The sequence below is a fragment of the Phodopus roborovskii genome, unplaced genomic scaffold, assembly GCF_943737965.1.
Source record: "Phodopus roborovskii unplaced genomic scaffold, PHOROB, whole genome shotgun sequence".
In the NCBI taxonomy this organism is placed as follows: domain Eukaryota; kingdom Metazoa; phylum Chordata; class Mammalia; order Rodentia; family Cricetidae; genus Phodopus; species Phodopus roborovskii.
In genome coordinates, this window is record NW_026126567.1 from 19,343,718 (window position 1) to 19,368,534 (window position 24,817).

The 24,817-nt window shown below is 38.9% G+C and overlaps 1 protein-coding gene across 4 annotated transcripts in view; it reads right to left on the reverse strand.

The window, feature by feature from the left end:
* Positions 1–24,817, reverse strand: part of Ubr5 (ubiquitin protein ligase E3 component n-recognin 5) — a 103,180-nt gene that overhangs the window by 13,453 nt on the left and 64,910 nt on the right. For all 4 annotated transcript variants that reach the window (XR_007835701.1, XM_051202736.1, XM_051202737.1 and 1 more), the window contains exons 23-48: positions 22,387–22,538; positions 21,865–21,960; positions 21,419–21,542; positions 20,729–20,826; positions 19,550–19,698; positions 19,082–19,173; positions 17,535–17,881; positions 17,330–17,456; positions 17,103–17,232; positions 16,101–16,261; positions 15,757–15,996; positions 13,819–13,942; positions 13,158–13,269; positions 11,508–11,639; positions 10,873–11,130; positions 10,099–10,367; positions 9,718–9,929; positions 8,688–8,918; positions 7,991–8,064; positions 6,357–6,529; positions 6,161–6,274; positions 5,125–5,345; positions 3,913–4,033; positions 3,722–3,820; positions 1,865–2,108; positions 159–270 (exon numbers count right to left, since the gene is read on the reverse strand). Coding sequence is in view for 3 of the 4 variants with exons in the window: in XM_051202736.1 (XP_051058693.1) it covers positions 159–270; positions 1,865–2,108; positions 3,722–3,820; positions 3,913–4,033; positions 5,125–5,345; positions 6,161–6,274; positions 6,357–6,529; positions 7,991–8,064; positions 8,688–8,918; positions 9,718–9,929; positions 10,099–10,367; positions 10,873–11,130; positions 11,508–11,639; positions 13,158–13,269; positions 13,819–13,942; positions 15,757–15,996; positions 16,101–16,261; positions 17,103–17,232; positions 17,330–17,456; positions 17,535–17,881; positions 19,082–19,173; positions 19,550–19,698; positions 20,729–20,826; positions 21,419–21,542; positions 21,865–21,960; positions 22,387–22,538 (4,212 nt within the window). In the remaining variant the exon portion in view is untranslated. The remainder of the gene's footprint in view (positions 1–158; positions 271–1,864; positions 2,109–3,721; positions 3,821–3,912; positions 4,034–5,124; positions 5,346–6,160; positions 6,275–6,356; positions 6,530–7,990; positions 8,065–8,687; positions 8,919–9,717; positions 9,930–10,098; positions 10,368–10,872; positions 11,131–11,507; positions 11,640–13,157; positions 13,270–13,818; positions 13,943–15,756; positions 15,997–16,100; positions 16,262–17,102; positions 17,233–17,329; positions 17,457–17,534; positions 17,882–19,081; positions 19,174–19,549; positions 19,699–20,728; positions 20,827–21,418; positions 21,543–21,864; positions 21,961–22,386; positions 22,539–24,817) is intronic.

Sequence of the window (24,817 nt, forward strand, 5' to 3'; positions counted from 1 at the left end):
GAGGAAAATAAAATTAATATAGTTTGCCATAATTAAGACTTATAAACTAGAAAAGTAAGAATTGCATCCTTCCCATTCCAAATCTTACACTGAGTTACAAGTCTTTATCCAACTTGTCTAAAATGCCAGTACTGAGTAAATATTAGAATCCATCATACCTATCCCGGTCTCTCCGAGATCCTGCTCGCAAACCACTACTCCTCCTCATTTCCCTTTCTCTTTCTCTTTCCCGATCTCTCTCTCCTCGGTTCCTCAATCTTTGCATTAAACCTGGAAGATGAGATGAAAGTCAGTGCATTGAAATTGTATACCCATGTGCCTAGGCTCATGCATCAGAGACATCTACTGCTGCACACTTTTGATACAGGCTCTCTCACTGAAACTTGCCATCCCACGACATGGTTCTAAGCCCTTACAAGCAATGCCCAGCTTTTAATGTGCTGGGGATGTGAACTCAGGTTCTCCTGTTCTCAGAGCAAGACTATTACTAGACCATTTCCTAGCTCCTTGGTTTTTTTAAGGGTTACTGATAGTTGAATAGAATAGAATGTATACAGCATATCACTTTAATATTTGTGAACTATTTTTTCCTGTCAAAACTATGAAAATAATATGTAACAACTAGTGCTGGATTGATTCCATACAGTGCTGAAATTTCTTACACAGTCCAAGCCACTGGATACTTTCTCTGTTCTTAGTTTTTGGCTCTGAGCATTGTAGACCACTGGACATTAGCTATTATGAAATTCCAATACTCAATCCTGACCGTAGTTTTTTCTTTGATTCTTTTTAAAAACTACATCTGTGTATTTGCTATACCCCAATAAATAGCATGCACATGCCACAGCACATGTGTTGAGGTCAGAGGACAACTAACAAGACTGGGCTCTCTCCTTCCACCATGGGCCCTGGGGATCAATCTCAGGTAATTTGTCCTTGAATATGGCTTCTTAATAATGTTTGATAAAGATATTTCTAAACTGTTAAGATTGATCAGGTCTCCTCATGCAAATCTGTTAATCTACTTTTATCAGAAGTAAAATGGTAAAAGTGATCAAGGGCTGGCGAAATCTCCATTTGTTCAGCCCATATTGTTTCTGCAACCCAGTCAGTCTCCATGGAGGTAGATTACATATGCCCAATGAGATTCAGGTATAGCCTAAGTAATTTCTATGAATTTGCTCTTACCACTTACTCCATCCACCCACTTATAAGGCTGGAGATGTTCTGACCATACTTTGCCCACATTACCAATTACTTCCGCTTTGTCATTTTCCATAAAGCTTTAAATGTACCAACTGAAAACTAGGTAGCAATTCTAACCCCCAAATGTTGGGTTCATAACAAGGTTGCAATGCTCCAAGATGTTAATAAAGAAAGCCCTATTTTTAAAGAGGGAAAAATCCTACTGAAATGAAAATAATAATCATAGTGACACAGTTGGTTTATACATGGACTCAAACTCTTGACTTCGTGGGATTGCAGCATGTTTTTGGATCAATCTTAGAACAGCCTACCTGTTTTGAGTTTTTATGTTTGTTTGTTTGTTTTGACATAGCTGGCAACTAATACAGAGGTGACAGAAATACTCCCACTCCCTCTCTAGATTTGTACAGTGCCACTGACGAGCTCACAACCTGTCACCATAAACAGATAACAACTATGTGAGAAGCTGGTGTGATCACAAACATCAAAGAGCATGGTGCAGTAAAAAGCAAACTGTCAATCTGAGTAGTTTTGTCAAGACTAAATCATAGAATAAAATTATCTAAAATATAAATGTATAGACATATAATCATGATTACCACTTATTATGACAAACAAGAGTAATAATTATGATGCTTGAAATCTGCAGAGTACTTACTTGTATGGGTCCCTTTGTTGGCATTCTGGATACAATCTAGATTTGGCAATTTTTCATTTGATAAAAATGCTTGTGCGATGGCTGTATAGAAACTTCGTGCTACACCACTGCCCTCTCCTGGTTCATCCTTAAAGGTGACTTTAACCCTGTGGACAGCCATTGGTGTGGTAGCACATCTTCGGCCAAAATGATTGTTGAGCTGCCTCATGGTCTGTTGAATGAGAAGATCCCGGTCCCGATCGACCTATTAAAATATACCAAACAGTAAATCCATACTAGAAACCACGGGGAGTCTCACCTTTCCCTTGCTAGTTTAAATTCCACAAAGAAATCTGAGCGCTCAGAAGCTTTTATACGCTAAATATACCACTTTCCAAAGTAGAAACTGCCCTACATTAAATAGAGCTAATGGAATTAAATCCACTCTTTCAAATAGCCACCAGAAGCTGGCCCAGCACTTGGGAGGCTGAAGAACGCCTATCTCTGAGCTCTAGGCCAGCCTGGTACACAGCGCTAGTTCCAGGACAACCAATGTTGGAAACCAGCAGTCTGCTGACCCAGCCCCCAATGATGGGCAGGACACTCAAGGCCATGTTATCACTAAGTCACTTTACCTGGCTGCTCACCAGTTACCTAACTGCACAGTTAGGCATGCGCAAGTTCCCCCTTTTAAAGCAGTGCTGTAGCCACCCCTCCTGCTTTCGGCTGGCCACCAGCTACCCCCCTCCTTTCCCCTCTATCAATAAACTCCACGTGGGCGCTGAGTCTCATGTTTGTGTTTCATAGGCAAAAGCTGCAGCAAAAGACTACGGCCAGGACTACATAGAAAAACCCTGCCTGAGAAAAACAAAATGAAGGAAGGAAGGAAGGAAGGAAGGAAGGAAGGAAGGAAGGAAGGAAGGAAGGAAGGAAGGAAGGAAAAGACAAACATCCACCAGAGAATATCAATCCCATTCACTGGGTACACAAGAATAAATTCCAAATGGATCAGAGATGGGAACATTTTCTCGTTTGGGGTATTTTGGTATGCAATCCAGGCTAGCCTGGAATTTATTCTGTAGCCAAGGAGACTGCTGTAAAATGTGGGATAAAAACAAATTATCCACCAATGGTATTCAGTCTAGAAAAAAAGGACATCTTCAATTTGAATTCAAATTTTCAGTGTGAATTTCACAGTAATTTCTTAAAGGCCTACTAGAAATAACAACCAACCTAGTAGAATGTGTAACCTCAAATTAGAGCCCTTTTAAACCTTATTATTTCTTAAAGAAATGTCCTGTGGCGGGAAATGCACATGACACACGTGGAAAGTAACTAGGAAGGCTATTATAGATAAATAATGCTAAAAAGGACTAAGGCACTAAAAAGGAGATAAAACTAGCCAGCAAACAAACAAATTAAGCATCAATAAGAATAGTGTGAATGGAATTCAATACAACAAAAGGTTTTCAGTTCATGTTTCTGTAATGACATGTGTGTGCGTACATGTTTGTGTGTCTGTGCATACATGTGTACAGGTATGCTTCACTATGTGTGACGGTTGGGTTTATCCCTCTATCATTTTCTATCTTTTTTTTTTTTTTTTTTAAAGATAAGGCTCTTGCTGATTTTAACAAACCAAGGAGTGTACCAAGAGTCCTGTCTCTGCCTCCCCAGTGGAAGGATCAAAGGGGTATGGAGATCTCAACTCCAGCCCTCATGCTTGTATGACAAACATCTTACCAGCCTAATACTATATTTTTAAAAAGCCATCTATAAAAGATGCTAGGAAATAAATCCCCAATGACATATATTTAATTTCTGTATGTTCTAAAAGTTGTGAAGTGACACACTATAGATACAAGAAAATCTACTCACCTCTAGTGATAAGTCTCTTGATTGCTGGTTTCTCAGTTTTTCCATTTCTCTACGGAACTTTGATTCTTTTACCTCAAATCCACCCAATTCAGTTAAGATCTTAAAATAAAATTAAAAAGAAAACATAATAATTATTCACTGAAACATGATCTTATCATGCAGAATAGAATTCAAGAACATAAAACACACACCGATCCAGGCTCTGCTCCAACATCTTCCATAAATACTCTGCCAAAGAGTTCTAAAGAAAGGCGCCACCGTCCCAGCAGCATGTCATGAGAAATGACCATCCCCATGAAGCTACACTGTGGCCTGTGAGAGGTTAAACAGAAGGAGAAAGCAATTAACCAATTCCCCAAATTCACACTTTTGGTCAACAGCACTACCTTTCTTGGTCTTTTAATATTCTGATATCTTAAGTATTTCAAGCCATATCCTATTTCATGAAAGACCCTTCCCATGGGTACATGTTCTTGATGTGTATGTGCAGATATCAAGTCACCAAGGCATCTTCTCTCTTAAGAGTCAAATGTCATCTCCACTTCCATACCCTCCAGAACTTTCATTTATTACCTACATAAGTGATGGTTAATTAGAGCCCAACACAGGTATAATTTAATGTGGCCTAACGACAACAATATCCATCAGTACCATCTACTTTCCCACTGCAGATGTAAAGCGCGTTTTTCCTACCTTCTGTTCCACCACCTGCCTCTGACATGATTTTCTTTCCATCCCTAAAGCTAATATGCTAATTTAATGTCCTCTTCCTCACCAGCTAAAACTACTAACTGGTCTTTCAGACCTCTAATTCTTTTCTCCAACCTGGCCTAACCACTTTGTCACATTACCTCTAAGTCTAGGATACTGTGGTACAGAAATTACCCCAAACTCTTTATGGTTGGCAGTGTCCTAGTTAACTCCTAAGCATACCTTATTTCATAAACAAGCAAAAATTATATACTTCTAGCAAAAAACTGAGGCACAAACAAGAGTTATCAAATCATTTGGTGATAATGAACACTAAGCAACAGTATAGGCTAGTAAATTATTTAGTAAACAAAAACCTATCTGCCAGAACCCAAATTACACGAGTCACAAACCCTGAAATTACATTCTTTCTAGTAGTTACATGTTCACCTTATCTAAACTGCTGATAACACGTCTGTAATCGACAGAGTTTTAAGTCAGTATTAAACAGTAAGAAAAATAGCATCTTGGAAATTGAATATAGGAAAAAGAAGATCAATTTTTAAGAAGTCAGAAAACTCATTAATATTTAACTATCTGATAATAAATTAGGAAACCTCAGAGGAATAACAGTAATTATAATACATATACAAATGTGTAAAATGTGAAAAGTCTAATAAAAATTAAAAGTGTAACAGCCACAGGGGCATTACCTAAATGATGTAAGGGGTGGTCCTTCACTTTCAGTGAGTCCAATCTCTGCTAGTAAACTGCTCTTCAATTGGGCAGCAACATCGTGAGCAGATGGTCCTGGTTTTGAACTCTCGGCTTCCTCAGCCAGCACAGTCTGCTCTTCCCCTTCTTTCTTTTGCCGGTTTTGCATGTTCATTACATTTTTTAGATTGGCAGCATAAGACATTTTAGTTGGAAGAACCTATGCAATTTTAGGTTTAAAAGTTACACATTAAGGGGGAAAAAGAGGTTTTTAACTCCTATGGTACCCCCCTCCTTTTGCAGTTTGCTCTTCTCAACCAGTCCTCAGGTGACCACAACACCCACTGCCCTCAGCACAGCAGCCTAGAGAATTTTCAAAGCAATGTTATACAGTCTCCTACGTTCTCCTTTACCACTTAACTATAAAAATCTATTTGGCTATATTTCTCTTATGCTGCCTTTAAACATGATAGTATTTCTTCCTATAAAAACAACAGGAATCAATTTTATCTCTCGAATCAGCCATATATATCCGAAACCTTTAGTTATGTGATAACCAACATTCCCACTTGAAATTTACAATCTCTCAAGCCCTATTTCTTACCTAAATCTTTCCTGGGTTATAAAGAATGAGACAGTACACGAGAGACAGAATTACTGAGGTGTCATTAATAATCTTTATCATTACTTATTTATCTTTATTTTTGGTTCAAGTAGTTCAGCACATCAAGGGAAATTTGAAGATAAAATGACACATGCTGGTATGTAGTAAATGATCTTATCTGGAAACCTAAGTTTTCAGCAGCATATATCAACCACACTCTGCCAACACTAAGCACACAATAGAGATATGTAATGTATGAAAAGAGCTGACACTGAGTCAATCAAAGGAACAGTTCTATTATGCTGTAAGAAAAGGGACTTGTGGCATTTCTATTATTGGGGGAAATAAAATATTCTGAACTAATGCATCTCTTCAAATCTGGATGATGGGAAAAGTGCTAACAAATACAGTGTAAACTTTTACTATCTTACCTCGAGGCAATTTCTGTCCGTTGTAACTTCCACTAAGCATTTCCCACTACCGGTAGATGAGGAATAAAGACCCTGACTTGGACGGCCAAATAGATCTTCCTTTCTAGCATTTGGCTGGAATTTAACAAGACATATTATAGTTAGAGTGAACATTTCAAAATCAGCTGTAAAATAACACTGGACCTGTTTAATTCACCTGCAACAAATGTGGCTGATCAGCCAAGGGTATGGCTTCAGCCAAAGGCACTTCAAATGGATTTGGGGGTATACATCCAAGGAACGTCATAGAGTCTGAACGTCGGAAAAAAGGGTGGTTTTGTCCAGTTTCTGCAGGAAGAGATTCATCATCCTTATCATTCAAAGTAGCACCTAAACATTAAAAATTAAAAAAAAAAAAGTAAATACAAAGGGTAACAGAAAATTAATTTGTTCAGTCCAAAATACTTGGTAGCTCTTATAAAATGTTCATATACTAGAAAGCAAGTTAAAGGCTGGATTGGAAACAGTCTCATTGTGTGGCAGGCCTTGGCTGTCCTAGAACTCACTATTTAGACTGGGCTGACCTGCCTCTACTTAACTCCGTATTGACATTAAAGGCCTATGTGACACCACAGCTAGCATTGGTTGCATTTCTTTTAAGTGACATTCCAAAAGAAGTGAATGCATTTATATATATATATATATCACACAATAAAAATGCAAGAATAAAAGCCATATGAATACTGTTCCACTCTATGTTGAATTGAACAAGTTTCTTACACCTGCTCTTTAGATCCAGAGAATGGGCTGGCATGCAGCTAGTCTCCTGAGCATGTTCAGGACTCAACCTGGTGACAGCAAAGGGAGATGAAAGAAGCTACAATCTCACTATCTGCTTACCACACTGGAACCAACAAGGCAAGGAAGGAGCTGCCAAGCAGCTTCTATGCCCAGCACACTAGCAACAGCTCTCCTTAAAGGAGCCAAACTCTTGGCAGTGCCTACTAAGACTATGGAAATGGTGATGATGGCTGGACTTTCAAAAGGAAAAGGAAAGATGGAAGGAAGGAAGGAAGGAAGGAAGGAAGGAAGAAAGGAAGGAAGGAAGGAAGAGAAAAACCAAACCTACCACCACAAACAGTATCAACAAAAACCAAATTCAGACCAGCTGTCTTTCCCTAAGCTAATAAAAGTATTAGCTGGGAATAAATAGGAAATTGAACTATTGATTTTTAATCTTTAACTCCCAACTAAAATAACAGAAAACAAGTTGGCTCTGTAACAGTTGGATCTCATCCTTCCTAATGCTGCAACCCTTTAATACAGTTCCTCACGTTGTGACCCCCCCACCATAAAAATTATTTTTATTGCTGCTTCATAATTGTAATTATGCTACTGTTATGAAACATAATGTAAATAGCTGTGTTTTCCAATGGTTTTAGGTGACCTCTGTGAAAAGATTTTCAATCTCCAAATGGGTTATGACCCCCAGGTAGGTTGACTTCAAGATCCTCCAATTTTGTGGCATTAAAACTTAATGTCTCTTAGTTTTTATAACTAAATTTACTTTATATCAGTATTAATAAAGAATTAACATTTCCTAAGATTTGAAGACGAAATATAAACTAAGAGAAATGAAAAGGGGAAATTCTGAAAGAAAAGGTAGAGGCTACTGGTAAATTCACATTAATTCGGTCGTAATTGTGAAATATATAATGGGAGGATGTGTAGGGAAAATAACAGAGAAGAGAAATCCCACTCAGACAGAACATAATGCAGTCTAAAGGCCTAGAGAGAAAAACTGAGGTAGCAGCCATCTCTGAAGTAGCCACCCATGGATCCTGCACTAACTTTGACTGGTGTCCTCGTCGTTCTCATGCTCAGAATCTTCATTGTCAATACCCAGCTCCAAGAGTTCTCGTGTCCTAGAAAAGAGCACAGTTGGTCATTTAAATCATGTATTACATGACATGAAAAGGAGCAGAGGGGAGGGGCTGCAAGAAAAGGACATTAGAAATGTCACTCTGGTGTCTATTCATGTGTATGTTTGTGTAAGTGTGTCACAGCATGCATATGCAAGTCAAAAAACAATTTGCAGGAGTTGGTTCTCTCTACCACCACGTAGGATTGAACTCAGGTGATTATTAATAAACACCTTTACCATCTGACACCTTACCCTAGACTCTAACTCATACCTAATAATGGGAAGTGGTAAAATGATTTGCCAAATTCCCTATAATAACAAAATAGGGTCATCAGAAGCCAAAATAAATAATATCACTTAAAGAAATACTGAGTGTCTACATAAACTCTCATCCAAATTATGATAAGAGTTCAGCACAAGTATCTCACCAATTAAGTTTAACTGGCTTCTGGGCTTTCATTTGAAGTGAAAAATCATGCAGAATAAGTAGATATAGGTTCAGCCCACTTTTCTACATGAAATATCTTTGTTAGCTTCTGGTGCTGGTCTTCTTAATCCAAACCGTTTAGAGAGTACACCAAGTAAGTATTTCTCAAACAAAACTCAAGGACAGCATGGATATACCTTTTGCGTTCCAGTTGAGGAGTGTCCAGTGTTGTCTGTTGGTTCATTGCTTTAATCCAATATATCAGGGCTTGGAAAACATAAGCCACATGCTTCAATGAGCACACATCCAACACCGGAAGAACATCAGAATGCTCGTCATTATGAGATCGCATTAAAGAAAGGGCGTAATTGAGAAAATCTCCTCGAGCAGACATCATTCCCTGGCGGGCGCTAAGCAATGTAGCACGTCTGTAGGAACAACAAGAAAAAAGATGTTTTTAAGAACCACAAATATAAAATCTTTTAAATATGAAAAATGAAGAAATGAAAACCACTGGGTTGAAGTGGTTAAAAGCACTTGCTATTCTTACAGAGGACCTGGGTTGGGTTGCCAGCACACACACGGTGACTCACAACCACCCATAACTCCATTTCCAAGGGAATATGACAACTTCTTATTGCTTCCTCAGGTACTGCACATGTACAAAACACTCATATACATAAAATTAGATAAACCACAGGAGAAAATAGAGCACTCAAATACGCTTTAGATGCATCACTGCTTATGATTTATAGCCTTATATTTCAGGGTCCTTTACACCAGTCTTAAAATGTCTGATTTGCATTTCTAACAAGCAGGGAAGAGAAAATGTGCGTTGTGAAACCAAAGTGAAGTACTGACAGTCACACACACTACCCCTTCCTAAAGTACAAACTGCATTCACGATGAGTCCTAGTCAGAAACAAGTCTTTCCAGAAATACATGCCTAAAAAGAGGAGGCAGAGAGAAATATGCTATTTGGAAACGAAAACAGAGGCTAACAATAGTTTTTAAGAATAGATTCCTAGGACGACACGAATGGATTTTTAAAAAAAATAACTTGGCTAACTAAATTATTTTGCTTCAACTGCCTATCAAAAATCAAGTAACATGAGGTAGTTCTTCTTTACCAAAAGGTGAGGTTAAATGTAACAGCAATCAAAAAGTTCTAACCTAGGATTTAGGGGCTCTGACTCAAAACACAGATGCATATGTAGAATTTCATACCGTCTGCCTTCCAGAGTCCTTAAACTGGCCTCTTCTCGTGCAGTCATCCTCTCTCTGCGAGCTGAATTCTGAGAGGCATGAAGGGGATGATTTGGATGTCCTGGATCACCAGCAGATGCTAATGCAGAACCATAACGTAATTGAGCTTCAGTAGAATCCATAATACTGACCATCCAGTTCCACGTGGGAATAAGCTTTTCTTCTACATAGTTCTATGAAGATCAAACTAAAATAGTCAAAACTATCCAAACAAAGCTAAACTTGATACAGTAATAGTATGTCAACATTTAAGCATTTGTAATATTCCCATTATATTGAAATTCTCCTAAGCGATGGGCAAAACACTGTATTCTAATGAGCAACTTTGCAATGGTGTCATACCTGTAAGTTGACTGCATCTTGGTAAGTTAGCTTCACAGCTGCTGGAATCTGAGAGTATACTAGGTGGTTATACTTAGGGATAAGGCCCATCAAGTCCGAGATTTGTCGGATGACAATGCTGTAAGCCCTGGCTAAACTGCTTGCAGATGTTAAGTAGCTGCTGGCATTGCTAGCTTCCAAAGCAGCGGCTGCGGCTGCAGCACTGGTACTGATGGTGCCGCTCCGGCGTAAATTTGAAGGATCAATATAAATCAAACCCGCGGAACTTGCTATAAGGAAAAAGGACAATTACCATTAGCTAACATAATTGTTAACTGCTACTGTCACTGTATATGCTTACACAAATCGCAATGATTAATAATATGTACATGAGCAAAAAAGTGTATCACAACTATATAATTTGGGGAAGGAAGTGTTAAGATGGGCAAAAATTAACACATTATTAACCAGGAGTAATTCTGTACTTCACAATCATCACACAAAAGGAAGCATTTGGCAATATGTTGTTACAACTGGAGGAGTGGAGAAGAAAGCAGAGTTTGGGGATACTAGTGACATCTACCAGGTAAAGGCTATGGATGTAACTTAACATCCTACAATGCACAAAAGAAGAATTATCCAGCCCAGAGAAAAAATAATGCCAAGATTAAGGAATCTTGATACAATCATGTTTATGTACCTCTTATAATATGAAACTCAACGGAACTTTTATACACTTAGTTTTCTAGATAAACAAAGTACTCCTAGGATCACTACTTGAGTTTCCAGACTTACCTGCTGGTGTAGATGTACTGGACGGAGCTGTGCTGGCTGCTCGCTGATGCTGGGTATTACGGACAGCCCACTGCATGGAACGTGGAGCCTGGGCAGCACCATTTGCATGGGAGCTATTGGTGGTTCTTTCTAGTGGTTCATCAAGCATGAAGGTCTCCTGTTCTAGGTCATCACTCTGACTGCTACTGCTGTCAGAGTCACTTGAGTCATTTGACTGAGAATCGTCTTCAGAAAAAAAGGCAGGAACACTGCTCGCTCCTACAGTTTTAAATTTTAAAGCAAAAAATGCCAAAAGTCCATTGATAATTTTAACTTTACCATGTACCACCTCAGAAAATATTATATTTAACAGTGCCAGATAATATGTAATACTGAGAAGCCACCATAAAGTTTAATTAGAATAGAACCCTTTTAAATGCACGTTACAATTAACCATCACTGGAAAAAAAAAAAAAAAAGGCTGCCAAGAACTGTCACAGAAAAAGAAATAAAAATACAAAAAGGCTCTAGCTACCCATATGCATATCATACAGCCTTTGCACATGCCGGCTGCCTCACATATTGCAATAGGAAATGAGTACAAGTTACTGAATGTGAATTTAGTGAGCAGCCTCTCCGATGAGGCAACAACATACCTGCTTCTGAGCCAGCTGTCGCTGCAGTGACCACACTTCTTCGGCCACTAGCATTATCTTGGTTACTATGGTTACTTTCACTGTCACTTTCCGTTTCAGCAGCTGCTAACAAATCTAGCTCCATGTCACTTCCTAGAAAAGTATTAAAATTCAACAAACAATCAATACAATCTGACAATCCAGTCACTATACCCTAGGGGTAGAAACTAAGAAGGAACACTGGTAAGTAAGGCAAGAAAAATAAAATCAGAGAACTGGGTAACAGCTTTCTTCAGGAAGAATTACTGGCTACTCAGCAATGGAAAAATTACTCAAGTGCTGTAATGAGTGAGCTTTTTTACACAGCAATGCATCTCCTGCAGGGCCCTGGGGCAGCACCCATTCTCCACCTGTCCTATTTTCATCCACTTTACTTCAAAAGGGAACTTAAAACACGTATTCTTTCTTTTCACAGTAACATGTCAAGACATGCAGAATTATAATAATTTGATTTGGTTACCTTAAACACAAAGCTAGAGATCACCTGACCTCTAGAAACTGGACAGGGACAGCAGGACGTAAGTGGACAGACTCTAGGCACACACCAGTACTATCCAGGGAGACTATGGACTGTTTCCTTTTCCCCCCCACTGCAAATGTCTTTGTTAAATTAGGATAGGTGAGGGGAATCAGATAGGTTATTTTTGTGTGCCCCAGGCTGGCCTTAAATTTAAAATCTGGACTCAACTTGCAGAGTGTTTATCATTTCACAGTTTAAGTATTTTTAAGAAAATGGGGACAAGGTGGGCCGGCCAGTGAGATGGCTCAGTAGGCACAGACACTAGTACAAAGTCTGAAATCTGAGTTCCATCACCAGATCTCACAAGGTGGCAAGAGTAACAGAATACAGAATTGTCGCCGACCTCTATATTCAATCTGTGGCACATACATGCTTGTACTCACAGACCATACACACAATACACAAATGGTGTGTGTTGGGGTGGGGGGTGAGACAGGGTTTCTCTGTGTAGCACTGGTTGTCCTGGAACTCACAGGTCAACCTGCCTCTGCCTTCCAAGAGCTGGGATTAAAGGCTCACACCACCACATCTGGCTGAATGAATTATTTTTTTTTTTTTTAATTACTTATTTGGTAGATCAATGAGAAGGACCTGTGTGTGGAAGTCAGAGGACAACAAATAGGAATATGTTGTCTTCTTTCACCTAGGGTTCTTAGGACTGAGCTCAGGTCACAGGCTTGACAACAATGCCTTTACCCACTGAGTTGTCCATCAGGCCCAAACAAGAAAGACTGAAAGGAAAGAAGGCAGGCTAGGGATGTAGTTCAGGTGGTAGGATGCTTGCTTAGTATGCATGAGGTCCCAGTTGGATCCCCAGCACAGGCATGCACATCTATAACCCAACACTTGGGAAGTGGAAGCAGGAGTATGGAAGTTCACTGTCACGCCATCTACACGGTGAGTCTGCAATCAGCCTGGGATATATGAGTCCCTGATGCAAACAAAAACAGGGAAGAGGTACTTTTGTGTGTATGTATATATTACTTGCTAAAACTTTAAAACATACTGTATAGTGCCTTGGCAGAAAAGTGAATTGGTTAACTATGGAGCAAATGGGGCTCTTCTACGAACTTCCCCAGAAGCCTACATACCATCCTCATCATGTTCATCATGGTGACCCTCAGCCTCTGCATTCTCTTCCCCATGCTCTTCCTGTTCATCGTGATGGTCCTCCTCTCCAGCCACGCCTTCCACTACCTCAACCTAAACCCAGAAGCTGAGTTGTAGACAATTACAGCACGTAGCAGACCTCTGTCCCTATCAGTTTCATCCACAAAATTAGTGAAATAAAATACAAAGCATTCTAAAAAAAGAAATTCTAAATTTATACTATGCGGTTTTAAAAATCATTTGCTAATGAAAATGTACTATCAAAATTTCTATCGACATGTCCCACCCACAGTTTGTAATCTCTGTCCATAACCAGAACCTTAAAACTAGGAAAGGGTTGCATTTTCTATGTCCTTCAGCCATTATAAACTCCAATTCCCTGTCTTTCAAATGTTAAACTTTTAAACAATAATTTCAACACTAAAAATATCTTTACTCAATAATTTTCAGTTAAAAAAAAAAAAAAACAAGTTTTTGTTCAGTATCCTAGTACTCAACAAAGGAAAGATTAATGACATCATTGTAATACTAACGCATACAGCCCATAAGTCCACAGGTTGGACGGAACACAGTAGTTTTAAGCTACTCCCGAAAGTACTGACAGCCACTGTTCTTCCCACTGCATTTAAACAATTAAACTACCTCCTCCACATCTGCTGACACGATATCGTCCTGCTCTTCATCTCGGCCTCTCACAGGCTGTGACTGGCTGATGCGCCTCTGCTGTGGATTCCGGATGATGTACGATGATGGCGACTGGCTGGAGCTATAAGGAGTCAGGTGGTGAGAGCCCAGCTGTCACAGTGATGCAGCACACTGCACACTTCTCACAGGAGCCCATGCTTAAGCTCATTCTTCCTTTCCTCCAGCTTCCTCAGAGAGGCCAGCATAGGTGCCAACATCCATCCACCCACCCATCCATCAACAAACAGTTTTTACTCTGCACCAGCCTGTTACCTACTAACACGTGGCATACGTGCGTGCGGGTGTGCATGCGTATCAGTTTATAAATCCTGCCCTTAAATGGAGTAACAATCAACATAGAGTGCTCAAAGTCCCACCTCCCTTAAAACTTGACCTAAAAATAACAAAGGTAGGTGCTCCCATGTAAAATAAAGATGAAATTAAGTTTTACACAGACCAGAAAAAGGAGATGTGATATTAAATAGTCTGTGGTAATTTAATTTAGAGATTCAGGAATGAACTAAAATAAATTAAAATTAAGAGATGTTAAAATAGAAAACTCATTTCAGTTTTCCTAAGAAATGAGAACCAAAGGAGTTATCTAAGAACCAACTAAGCCAACAGAGCCTCCATATAAGCAGTCTGTACTGGCCAACCAGGAAGCTCAGTACCTGGTAAAAACAGATGCATTATTACAGAAAGCACAGAGGCTGGAGAAAAGCTTTACACATAAGAAGATCCACCTGCCTCTGCCTGCTAAATGCTCGGGTTACAAGTGTGTGCCACTGTGCCCAGTGAAAAAGGTAGTTTTCTTCCTTCCTTCCTTCCTTCCTTCCTTCCTTCCTTCCTTCCTTCCTTCCTTCCTTCCTTCCTTCCGGGTTTCACGACAGGGTTTCTCTGTGGCTTGGGAGGCTGTCCTGTAACTAGCTCTTGTAGAGCAGGCTGGTATTTAACTCACAGAGATTTGCCTGCCTCTACCTCCTGAGTGCTGGGATTAAAGGCACGTGCCACTAAACACTGTAAAATTATATGATTTTTCCATATTAAAAAAATAACTCTACTGGGCATGGTGACTTGTGCATATCAACCCAACAGTTAGGAAGCTCAGCAAAAGGACTGCCATGAGTTTGAGGGCAGCCCAGGTTATAAAACCAGGTCTTGAGGTGTTGTGGGGTTTAGAAGCACTAAAAATAGATAAAAGTCATCAATGTCATGTACTAATTACTATTAAAAAAACAACAACAACACATGAAGTCCAGAGTTGGCTAACAAAATCCTTTGACAATCACCTAAAACTGAGATGTTATAGAACTTAATTTATAAAACTTTCAGAAAATTACAAGTTTCTCGACAGTGACTTTGTCAGGTAAAATGAAATTTAGTAGATATATGACAATAAGCATTCTTAATAACATAGTTTCCAGAGAAGTCAAGAAGAAAACCTCGGTGCTGAAGAGTCTTTCTTCTCTCTCTCTCTTTTTTTTTTTTTAATTTGTTTTTGTTTGAGACAGGGTTTCTCTGTGTAGCCCTGGCTGTCCGTGAAATTGTTCTGTAGACCAGGCTGGCCTAGAACTAAAGAGATCCACCTGCCTCTGCCTCGAGGTTAAATGCATGCTCCACCAACACCTAGCTATTATTTTTCTTCCTTAATTTCTTGTCTTGAAAAACACTTTAGCAATGAGTTGTTACATTTCCAAGAGTTTGTAAGCTTTCTGTTTTCTGTCACTGATATTCAGCTTTAACACATGGCGGTCACATATGTACCACAACATCATTAGGCTTGCATTAAGGTGACAAAACTAGACTTGAGGAAACCTTTTTAAGCACTGCTTAAAAGCACAGCTTTGAGGTGCAAATGCACCATGTGCACACTGTGCACACTGACAATTAACACACCTGCTTGACTGATCTGATGATGGCCGTGGTGGTAATGGCTCTACTGAAAACAGCTCTTCGCTGCCCTGCATGGCATCTATGCTAGTGCTGGCCAGTGTAAACGGTGCTGTGGGGCGAGCAATCCCCATCCTAACAGGAACAATCAAAGACTCTGCCACATTGCACAATTCTTCTACAGCATAAGGAAGCAGTGCTTGGAACACACGTTTGCATTTTCCAATTGGCTGTGGAATAAAATTGCTGCAACAAAAAGGAAACAGAAATCTCTGTGAGTCTTCTTATACACATATAAACATTATCACACTAAAAATGCATGGCAAAAACTTTTTTTTAAAATGCCTTACTTTTTCTTTTTAGATGATGCCATTTCCACGCTAAGAATGACGAACACTCTTGCCACTGACCGTAGAAACCGCATCGTCACAGCAACTGCTTCTTCTCGGCGTCCAGGTGTGTATTTGTTTTGGAGTTCTTTTACTAATGTGCCCAGCAGAGTATCCAAAAGCTTTAAAAGTTGTAATCATTCTATTAATGCTGAGATTATTTCAAAGGTGTTAAATTTAAGAATGCAGCTCTGATAACTTTTGTATGTTAACAGTTCCCAATAAAATGTTAAAAATGATTTTTGTTTGTGTGTATATGTGTGTGTGGAGGTGAGAGAAAACTTGTAGGAGTTGGTCTTCACCTTCTACCATGTGGGTCCTGGGGTCTGAACTCAGGTTATGTGGCAAGTACTTACATATCTGGCTAAGCCACCTTGCCAGCCCTCAAGAAAATCTTCAAACAAATTGAACCAAAACATTACTGCGTCACTGGTTAAGCAACACAACTCCCACTGTGTGTCTGACAGAAAGTGGGCCCCAAATATACACTACCTTGGCTTTTGTCCACAGTCCTATATATACCCATCATGACTGTTTAGAAAAGAATTATTAAATATAGTTTATTCACTACAGTACACTTAACAAAATACAAAGTAGAGATTCAAATATTTGGTGATGAAGTTTATAATTCAATATCATCTAGTATTTCCTATACATACATACATACAAGATATCAAGTATAAATACCCAATTTTGTGGTTTTTTTTTTCTTTTTTAAATGTTGCTTATAACAATTTTTATATCAAAACATGTTGCATTTAATTTCAGTAAATGGTTAGGCTGTGGTGAAAAAGTCTACTATGGTTAAATTCACTAAACATTTTTACTTTCTTAATTTTTGCATTATTTTACAATTGTGTGCTGCTATTAGTATAGGTTTGGAGGGAACAGGGTTGAATGGTTGTAATCAGAAGCATCCAGTCTGACTTAGAATCATGGGATGCTAAGAATCAACAAACTTACCAAAATATCTGCTGTACACTTGACGATAAGGCAATGCGTGAAACAGTCCAGCCGAATTGTGCCGCTCTGCTGATTGAGGTATACCTGCTCTTCTGGCAAAAGATGGCCTACCCTACTGCTGGCACTCAGGCTGGAAAAAGACAAGGAGAGGCAGAGCACACTGTAGAAAGGAACATTAACTAACACAGGAAGCAGAGACAGTTGAAAATGTTTTAATAAATACATACGGGTCTTTATTCTCCTGTGACCCAAACATAATCATAGATCTTAAAGCATTCCAATCCTGCAGGACTCGCTCTAGTGCGAGCTGAGCAAACCTTGGAGGCTCTAAGTCGTGATCAGGCATATCTGAATCTGGAAAGGAAGGAAGAGTGGGTCAGACAAATAAAACTCACTGCTTTGCACACAGTTAGAATCACTAAATGTACTCACCTTCAGGACTGGCTGTTTTCCGGTTACGATCTTCCCTGATTCGTGGTGGCCTGTACTGGCAATGCTCCACTGTCTGCCTGGCCACAGTCTGTACTAAGAACAGCAACAGGTGCTCTCCCCTGGAAAATAGAGCATGTTGTGAGAGTGAGAGAGAGTTACCAGCATGTGCTGAGCTCTTTCCATCTAAGAATTCTACTTGCCTACTATTTGGTAGAGTGACCAGATTTGTAGCAGTGAGCAGGCGATAAAGGAGATCAAGACGAGCTGATTTCTGTCCAGCAATCAGAGTTTTACACTTACACTTCTCCCAACAATCACAATAGGCTGTTGGTGAAGTCCGCTTGAGTCTATAAGGAATTCACAGCAAAGTTCATAGATGGAAAAACTTTAAAGCACAGATCTACATACACTGAAATGAGGGCTACAAGGCATGAAACCAGAGATGTGTGGTTTGAGTGAAAATGCAAAGTGTAACTATATTATTTAATGGTGTGAAATCCAGAAAACAACACTGAAAATCCTATTAAAAACAGCACCCTGTAATGCTCTGGGACAGTCACGTTTTTTGTCTTTGCCAATTCCCAAATCCCCAACCAATCCTACGAGGCCTTCCCATTGGCATCTTGTCAACTCTCTAACCGTTAATCAGCACCCTTTGTCTTTCATAGACAGGATTGCAAATGCTGTCAGAACATGAACTGCCTGGTTTATCCTGGGGGCAGGCAGGGCGGTGGGCATAGTGTATAAACACAAAATGCACTTTGCATCAAAGCAGAAACTGAGATGATTTTTATGTTTGTTTGTTTGTCTATGGGGCAGGGTGAATGATGGATGGAGGTGCTACACCTGTGCAAGAATCTAGTCTCTCTTTGCACTATATGAACCCAGGATCAAACTCAGGGTCATCAGGCTTTGTAGCAAGTGCCTTTAACAGATGATTCTCCTGAGAAACCCCAAAGGAAGAGCTCTGACAGGCACTTTCTATTACTTATGACATCCACACATTGCTGTTATTTATATCAGGGTTCCTATTGGTAACCCTGAGACACCGCAAACATTAGGTGCTGCATTGTTTACCGCAGGTCAGTGAAAACTAATAAAATCATCTAGAAAGACTCTGCTTTGGAATAAAAGATTAAAAAAGCATTTTAAAAATAAAATATGGCATAGGCCAATTACTTATAATAACATTTAGTGATGGGGGTGGGGTGGGAATAGTTAAGACTGGCTGCAGAATGAAGGTTAAAACTATTCTGTAAACATGTTTAGAAGCATTAACCTGATTAGCTGATCATAAACTAATTCTAATCACACATTCCTTAGCCTATTGTCCTGCTTTTAGTTAGGAGGACTACACATAACAGAAAACAAATGCTTGACAATACACAAAATCAAAAACCACATTTCTGAATGTGTAAACTGAAATACAAGGAAACCTCAGACTTCCTAAACAATGCCAACAATTAAAGCATAATGTTAAGTATTTTGTACTGCAATATACACCTAAAATACCTTATAAGATTTCTTAAAAATGCAACTGGACTTACTTGCAATCGTGCCCTTTATGACAGACCCTTGCACATTCTGTACAACAACAAAGTGACTCCAGTAAACCACAAGTTCGACATTCAAAAATGTCCTGAAATTAAAACGGGTCACTTTTTAAAAGGAGCAATCACATGCATATCATTATAACTTAGTCACAGGTCATAATGTAGGGTGATGGGAACAAGAGGGTGTGATGAATGTGCAATTGACAAGGTAAAGGGGAAAACCAAATATTGCCAGGACATTAAATAACAGACAGGAATTGTAAAATGATCAAGAGTCGTGGATCAGACTGTCACCTGTGAAGACCTAATTTTCATTTAATTGAGTAATGAGTGACCCTCTTTTTTTTTTTTTTTTTTTTTTTTTTTTTTGACATATTTACATAGGAATCAAATCAAAATTAATTCTTTGGATAATTTTTAAAGTGGAAATGCAGGAATATTTACACACTTAGGGTCACTTGCCTGGTTGATGTGCTCTGCTCCAGTCCATGTAAAACTGCAGGTGTCATTGCAGCATAAGACATATAAAGGGGAGTCGTCAGGGTTAGTGCCTGACGGGCAAACCATCCCCATAAACACATCTTCCTCTTTCTCATTTGAGGACACTTCAGCTGCAATATTAGGACACAGAAATTCATCATCTATCAACGAAGAACTTGATTACACCACAAATGAGGGGCCCTAATATACATTCAGTATAAACTAAAAACCATTTCCTATTCATTAAAAACTTCTGTTAGTAAAAATTTCAGAAGCCTAACTGCAGAGAGCACAGAATGCTTTCAGGGAAACCAACTCCCACATGACAGCTCAAAATGTTTTTAACTACAGTCTCAGCTTCTGGACTTAGCAAGCCATCAGGCACACACATACATGAACATAGATATACATGAACACAAAATACTTACACACTTGGATATAATTTGTTCAAGTCAATGTATTATAAAATTCAAACATTCTAAAGCAAAGAAGGCAAAACGAACTATACTGTAACTGTATATGGCGACAATATATGCTCCGACCACTGGAATCCTTAGTCCTGTGACCAGTAGTGAAGACTCAAGTCTTAGCCAGACGCAACAGTGTATACCTCTAATCCCAGCACACTGGAGGTTAGCCTGTACTACATAGAAGGACTCTATTTCAAACACCCAGCAGGACTCTGAGTCTGTCTTTTATTTAGACCATATCACAATTAACATCAGTCTTGGAAAAAAAAAAAAAGGGCAATTCATCTTTTAGGAATTAGATGGCAGAAGACGATATTCCTTGATTCTTGCTTTAAGCAAGAAGTCTTCAAGTCAGATGTACCTACACTATGGCATTCTATTACTGCTATAAACTTTTGTCATATCCATCAACCAAGCAGCACAGGCAGCACTGTTATTACCCTTTTGAAGATTTTATACTATCAATTGTAAATGTAGCCAAAAATTCATCCAAGTTGCTTCTTATGAAAAGTTAGAAATATATTTGAAAAAAGTATTAACAAAATTTTATACATACAAAATTACCATGATAGTTTCAATTATATCACTTATATACACAAATATTGTTTGAATAATTGCAATAGTATACATGAAGCAAAGCAATTCAAATTAAAAATGAACAACTCATTTAGGCCTCAACTACAGTAATTACCTTTTGCAATTTTCTGGGCTGTTTCTAAGATGGTAATTGCAGCAGGGTAAGCTCGGCCACTTACAGCTGACATAAATGGGGTCATCCCTCTTGCATCCCTAAAATGAGAAAGATTATATGGGCAGGATGGCTCATATCTTTAAGCCTAGCACTGAGGAAGCAAAGGCAGGTAGATTTCTATGAGAGGCCAACCAGGGCTACACAGTGAGACACTTTCTTAAAACCAAAAAAGAAAGGAAGTGTTCATTATAAACATACTGAACTTTGGTCTCAGTCACGGACTATTCTGTGACACTGTTAGGAAGGTCATCTTCCTACTGTGTCTACAATAGCCCTGATCACGATTCTCCTGCCTCAGCTTAGTGCTGGGATCTTGCACTACCCATGGCAACATCTTTCTGTACTCTCTTCCCCCTTGACCCCCCCCCCCCACCGCCCCAGAGAAACATGCACTCTGAGCCAACTAATATAAAGGTTGTTTCTATTCATTCAAGGCATATTCTGTGATGCTGAGAAGGCATCTTTCACTAAAGTAAATTTAGTGGCTCGATTCTGATGTTTTAAATTCACATAAATATATTAGTAGCATAAGAAATACACCAACAGATCATTTTAAAACATCACAAAATCAATTTAAACAGTAAGTCACTAAGCTCAATCATCATCTGAAAAGTTTGTCAAGTTTCTTACTTGGCAGAAAGGAGCTCCCGTAGGTACGGCTGCAGAACTGCACTATCGCACAACAGTTTTAATATAAAATGAGCATTTGCCTTTCGATCCTTGGATTCTACTACAGAAGGCTCTGTGGAAGGACCTGTAATTAAGCAGTCATTTAGTACCAAGCAAAAATGAGAAGAGTTCTGAAAAACGCCAGGTTATAGTGTAAGTCACTAGAACAAAATCTATAACAACAAACGTGATACAAAGAATTTAAGCATATTAACACATTTCAATTGATTTCTTAATGTGTGTATGCAAACATTATACTGTACTCCTTATTACATATATATGGAAGTTTATGTTGAGTGCAATGTTTTTAAGAAAGAAAAATAGAATCTTCGAGAAAATAGTTATCAATTTTATTCAGAGCCTTGTATCCAGTGTGTCAGCCCAGGTAGACAACAGTCCGGTCTTACCTGGGATGGTGGAGGTGCTTGGTCCTTGACCGCTGCCAGTCGCTGCTGTGGTAAGAGATCCCACAGCGGGGGCCAGGATAAAATCAATGTCACCATCTTTCAGTAAACAGAACAGCAGGCATATCATTATGGGTAACACACCCCTAACCCTTCTCTTAACAGGCCTTAAGGTTTTTCTCCATAAACCAAGGGTCAAATCCAACAAAAGGTATAGTGGAAATTTCTTTTCCAGACTACGGAAGGAATCCACTGGGCAAATCATTATTTATTTACTTATTTATTTGTATTTACCAATCCAGATACCACCAAGCCTCTACCAGCATAAAAATAAATAATGCCAGAAAAAAAAAAAAATCTTAAAAAAAAAAAAAAAACCAAACCCCTTAGACCAATTTTTCAACTAATCAAGTTGTAGTGTTTACCATTCTACCATCACAATTTTTAAAATATTTCACTAAAATGTCATTTCTCCTTTCAAAACCTTGCCTTTTATTAAACACTAAATAAAACAAGAGATCTTACCAGGATCCATTGAAGGAGGGTCGGGAACCCAACTAGGGGGAGCTATGGGGGGTGAGACTGGATCCTGGTGGTCACTGGATGAAGCTCCAGCCTCATGTCTACCCAAACCAGCTGCTCTCAATGACCGTCTCATCATTTCCCGTAATCTCAGACTAGAAGGACATGGACAAAATCACAACTCATTACCATGTCTAACCGGGCAGGAGGTGTACAGAGGTTCTCATGTGAGAGCCTCCAGACTGTTCTATAAGCAAATACTCCAGGCAAGGGAAGTGAGGAACAAAGGCCAATTCTGTAGTCACAGGACGAGTCAGTGGGGTAGAAATGAAGCTAGGGGAGTCTAGTACCCAATGCAACCCTGAAACAAACTTAAGCAAAGGGAACGCAGGTTTCCATGAAGTAAGATTAGAAATAATCTTTCAAAGCATTAGAACAGTTTTTTTAGACCCATTTCCTAAAAGTTAAGCTTAATAACAAATGTCAATAAAACTACTGATTAGTACAAAATGAATTATTATCGGCTACTAAGTCCCTTTTCTATGCTCAAAAGCAATTAAACTATTATCCACATGAGCAATTTTACCAATTTAGATTTTTTTTTAATATCAAAAGACTCATCCCCCAAAACAACAAAACAAAAAGCCTCAATAAATAGTACAACTCATACTTTTGAGAAATTAATAAAACTAAAGATGTTACTGTCTAGGCTTGATTGATCTTTTTCCACCTGCTACATTAAACAAAGAAAGAGCAATGTACAGATGGCCTACATCACTAAGAAGACAACTCCTCATGAAGATCTCATGGGGGGAGGGGGGGACACTGGTGCCTTCCTACACAAAGCCTGTGCTGTACCGGAATAAACACAATCACACTTAGGATAATAGCGATTAAGAGAGCACAAATCACTCTACTGAGCCACAGTTTTTAAAGCTTCTAAATAAAAAGTAAGACCTCAATTATAAGGGCAAGATAGCAGATGGGAACTTCATTTTCCTATGCAGCCATAATCCCAAAGATAGGACTTGTAGTGTGAAAGACCTAGTGATTTATGAGAAGCATAAACAATCTTGAGTTTGTTAATGTAGTAACTATTTAATCTCAGAGTGTTATTCCATATCAACATATTTTTGCTTTTATAGAAAAAAAAATGAAGGGTATGAGTTTCTTTAAGAAGCTATTTCCAGGAAGCGATTTTAGAAATGTATCTGTGGTGTAATTTTTTGAACAAACACTGGAAGATCCCACAAAGGTAAGTTTTAATGTCTCAAATAATGTGTTACCTACTTCAACATTAACTACTAGAAACATCTGTTTAACATTCTTCCCTGCCTCCCCAATTTAGAAGTTTAAGATTCACTTCTCTATTCAAAGTCATCACTCAGAGAAGAAAGGTTTCTTCCCAGTGCAGGGCACACTAGTCTGCACTGTGAAGACAGACGCTGGGTGTGCCAACAGATGGGAAAATGTAGTGTTTGGGGCTTATTAAGGAAAGTGCTTATTCCAGAGTCACAGTGAAATGCTTATTGGGTAAGAAATGTAAAATAGTGACCGAAAAGGAGGTCAGACATAAGAAACAGAAATAGTGGCATACTAGAGGTATACATGTTCATCTAAAGGCACTCAGATATTTTTAAAAAAATTACACTGCATAGGCCAAAGAAAACACATGTGGGATATTCTCCAACTTCTAGCTTAGAGTACATTATAATAACTGAAGGTAAATGGAGACCATAGTCTCATCTTGAACGTGCAAACTCCCAACTTTGTTGTTGTGATGTAGTCAATCATATTAAATGTGGGGTCATTCCTTGTCATTTTTAATTGTCCTTAACCTTTTTCTTCATTAGCTCATACAGATTCGTTAAAAATAAAAACAAAAACAAAAAGAAAATTATTCTTCAAGATGCTGTACACAATTCATGGAGATTCACCTGGATCCTCAGTGCTGAGGACAATACTGAGGAGGAACCACCTTGGCTGCTAAGATTCAGAGTTTTGACAGTTCTTCACATAGGCTTGCCTGGAGTCATCGTATTTTCTGACAATATGGAAGAGTTCAAGGATGGTGTAATTTCCTCTTTGTAAGCACGTTATATCCATGCTACAGAAGCCTTAGAATCCAGTCATGTTCAAACATAACACTGTGACAAAAAAGTGAAGGTCATGTGTCTTCCCGATTAACAATGGCTAGAGCACATACACCTGCAATCAGATGCACCAATCAAGCTTTTCACTAAATCTGCCCTTGTACTCAGGACTATGAGTCATAGCATCATCTGAAGGCATTACAGTATTCCATTCAATGAAACTGCATCAGTTCTGAGCTTACAGCTCAGGAATCCCAGCCTGCATACTCATCAAGGGGCATCGCCTACAAAATCCACTGTAGGCTAGAGAAGGATCTCACTTCAGTGAAGCAGTCTGTGGA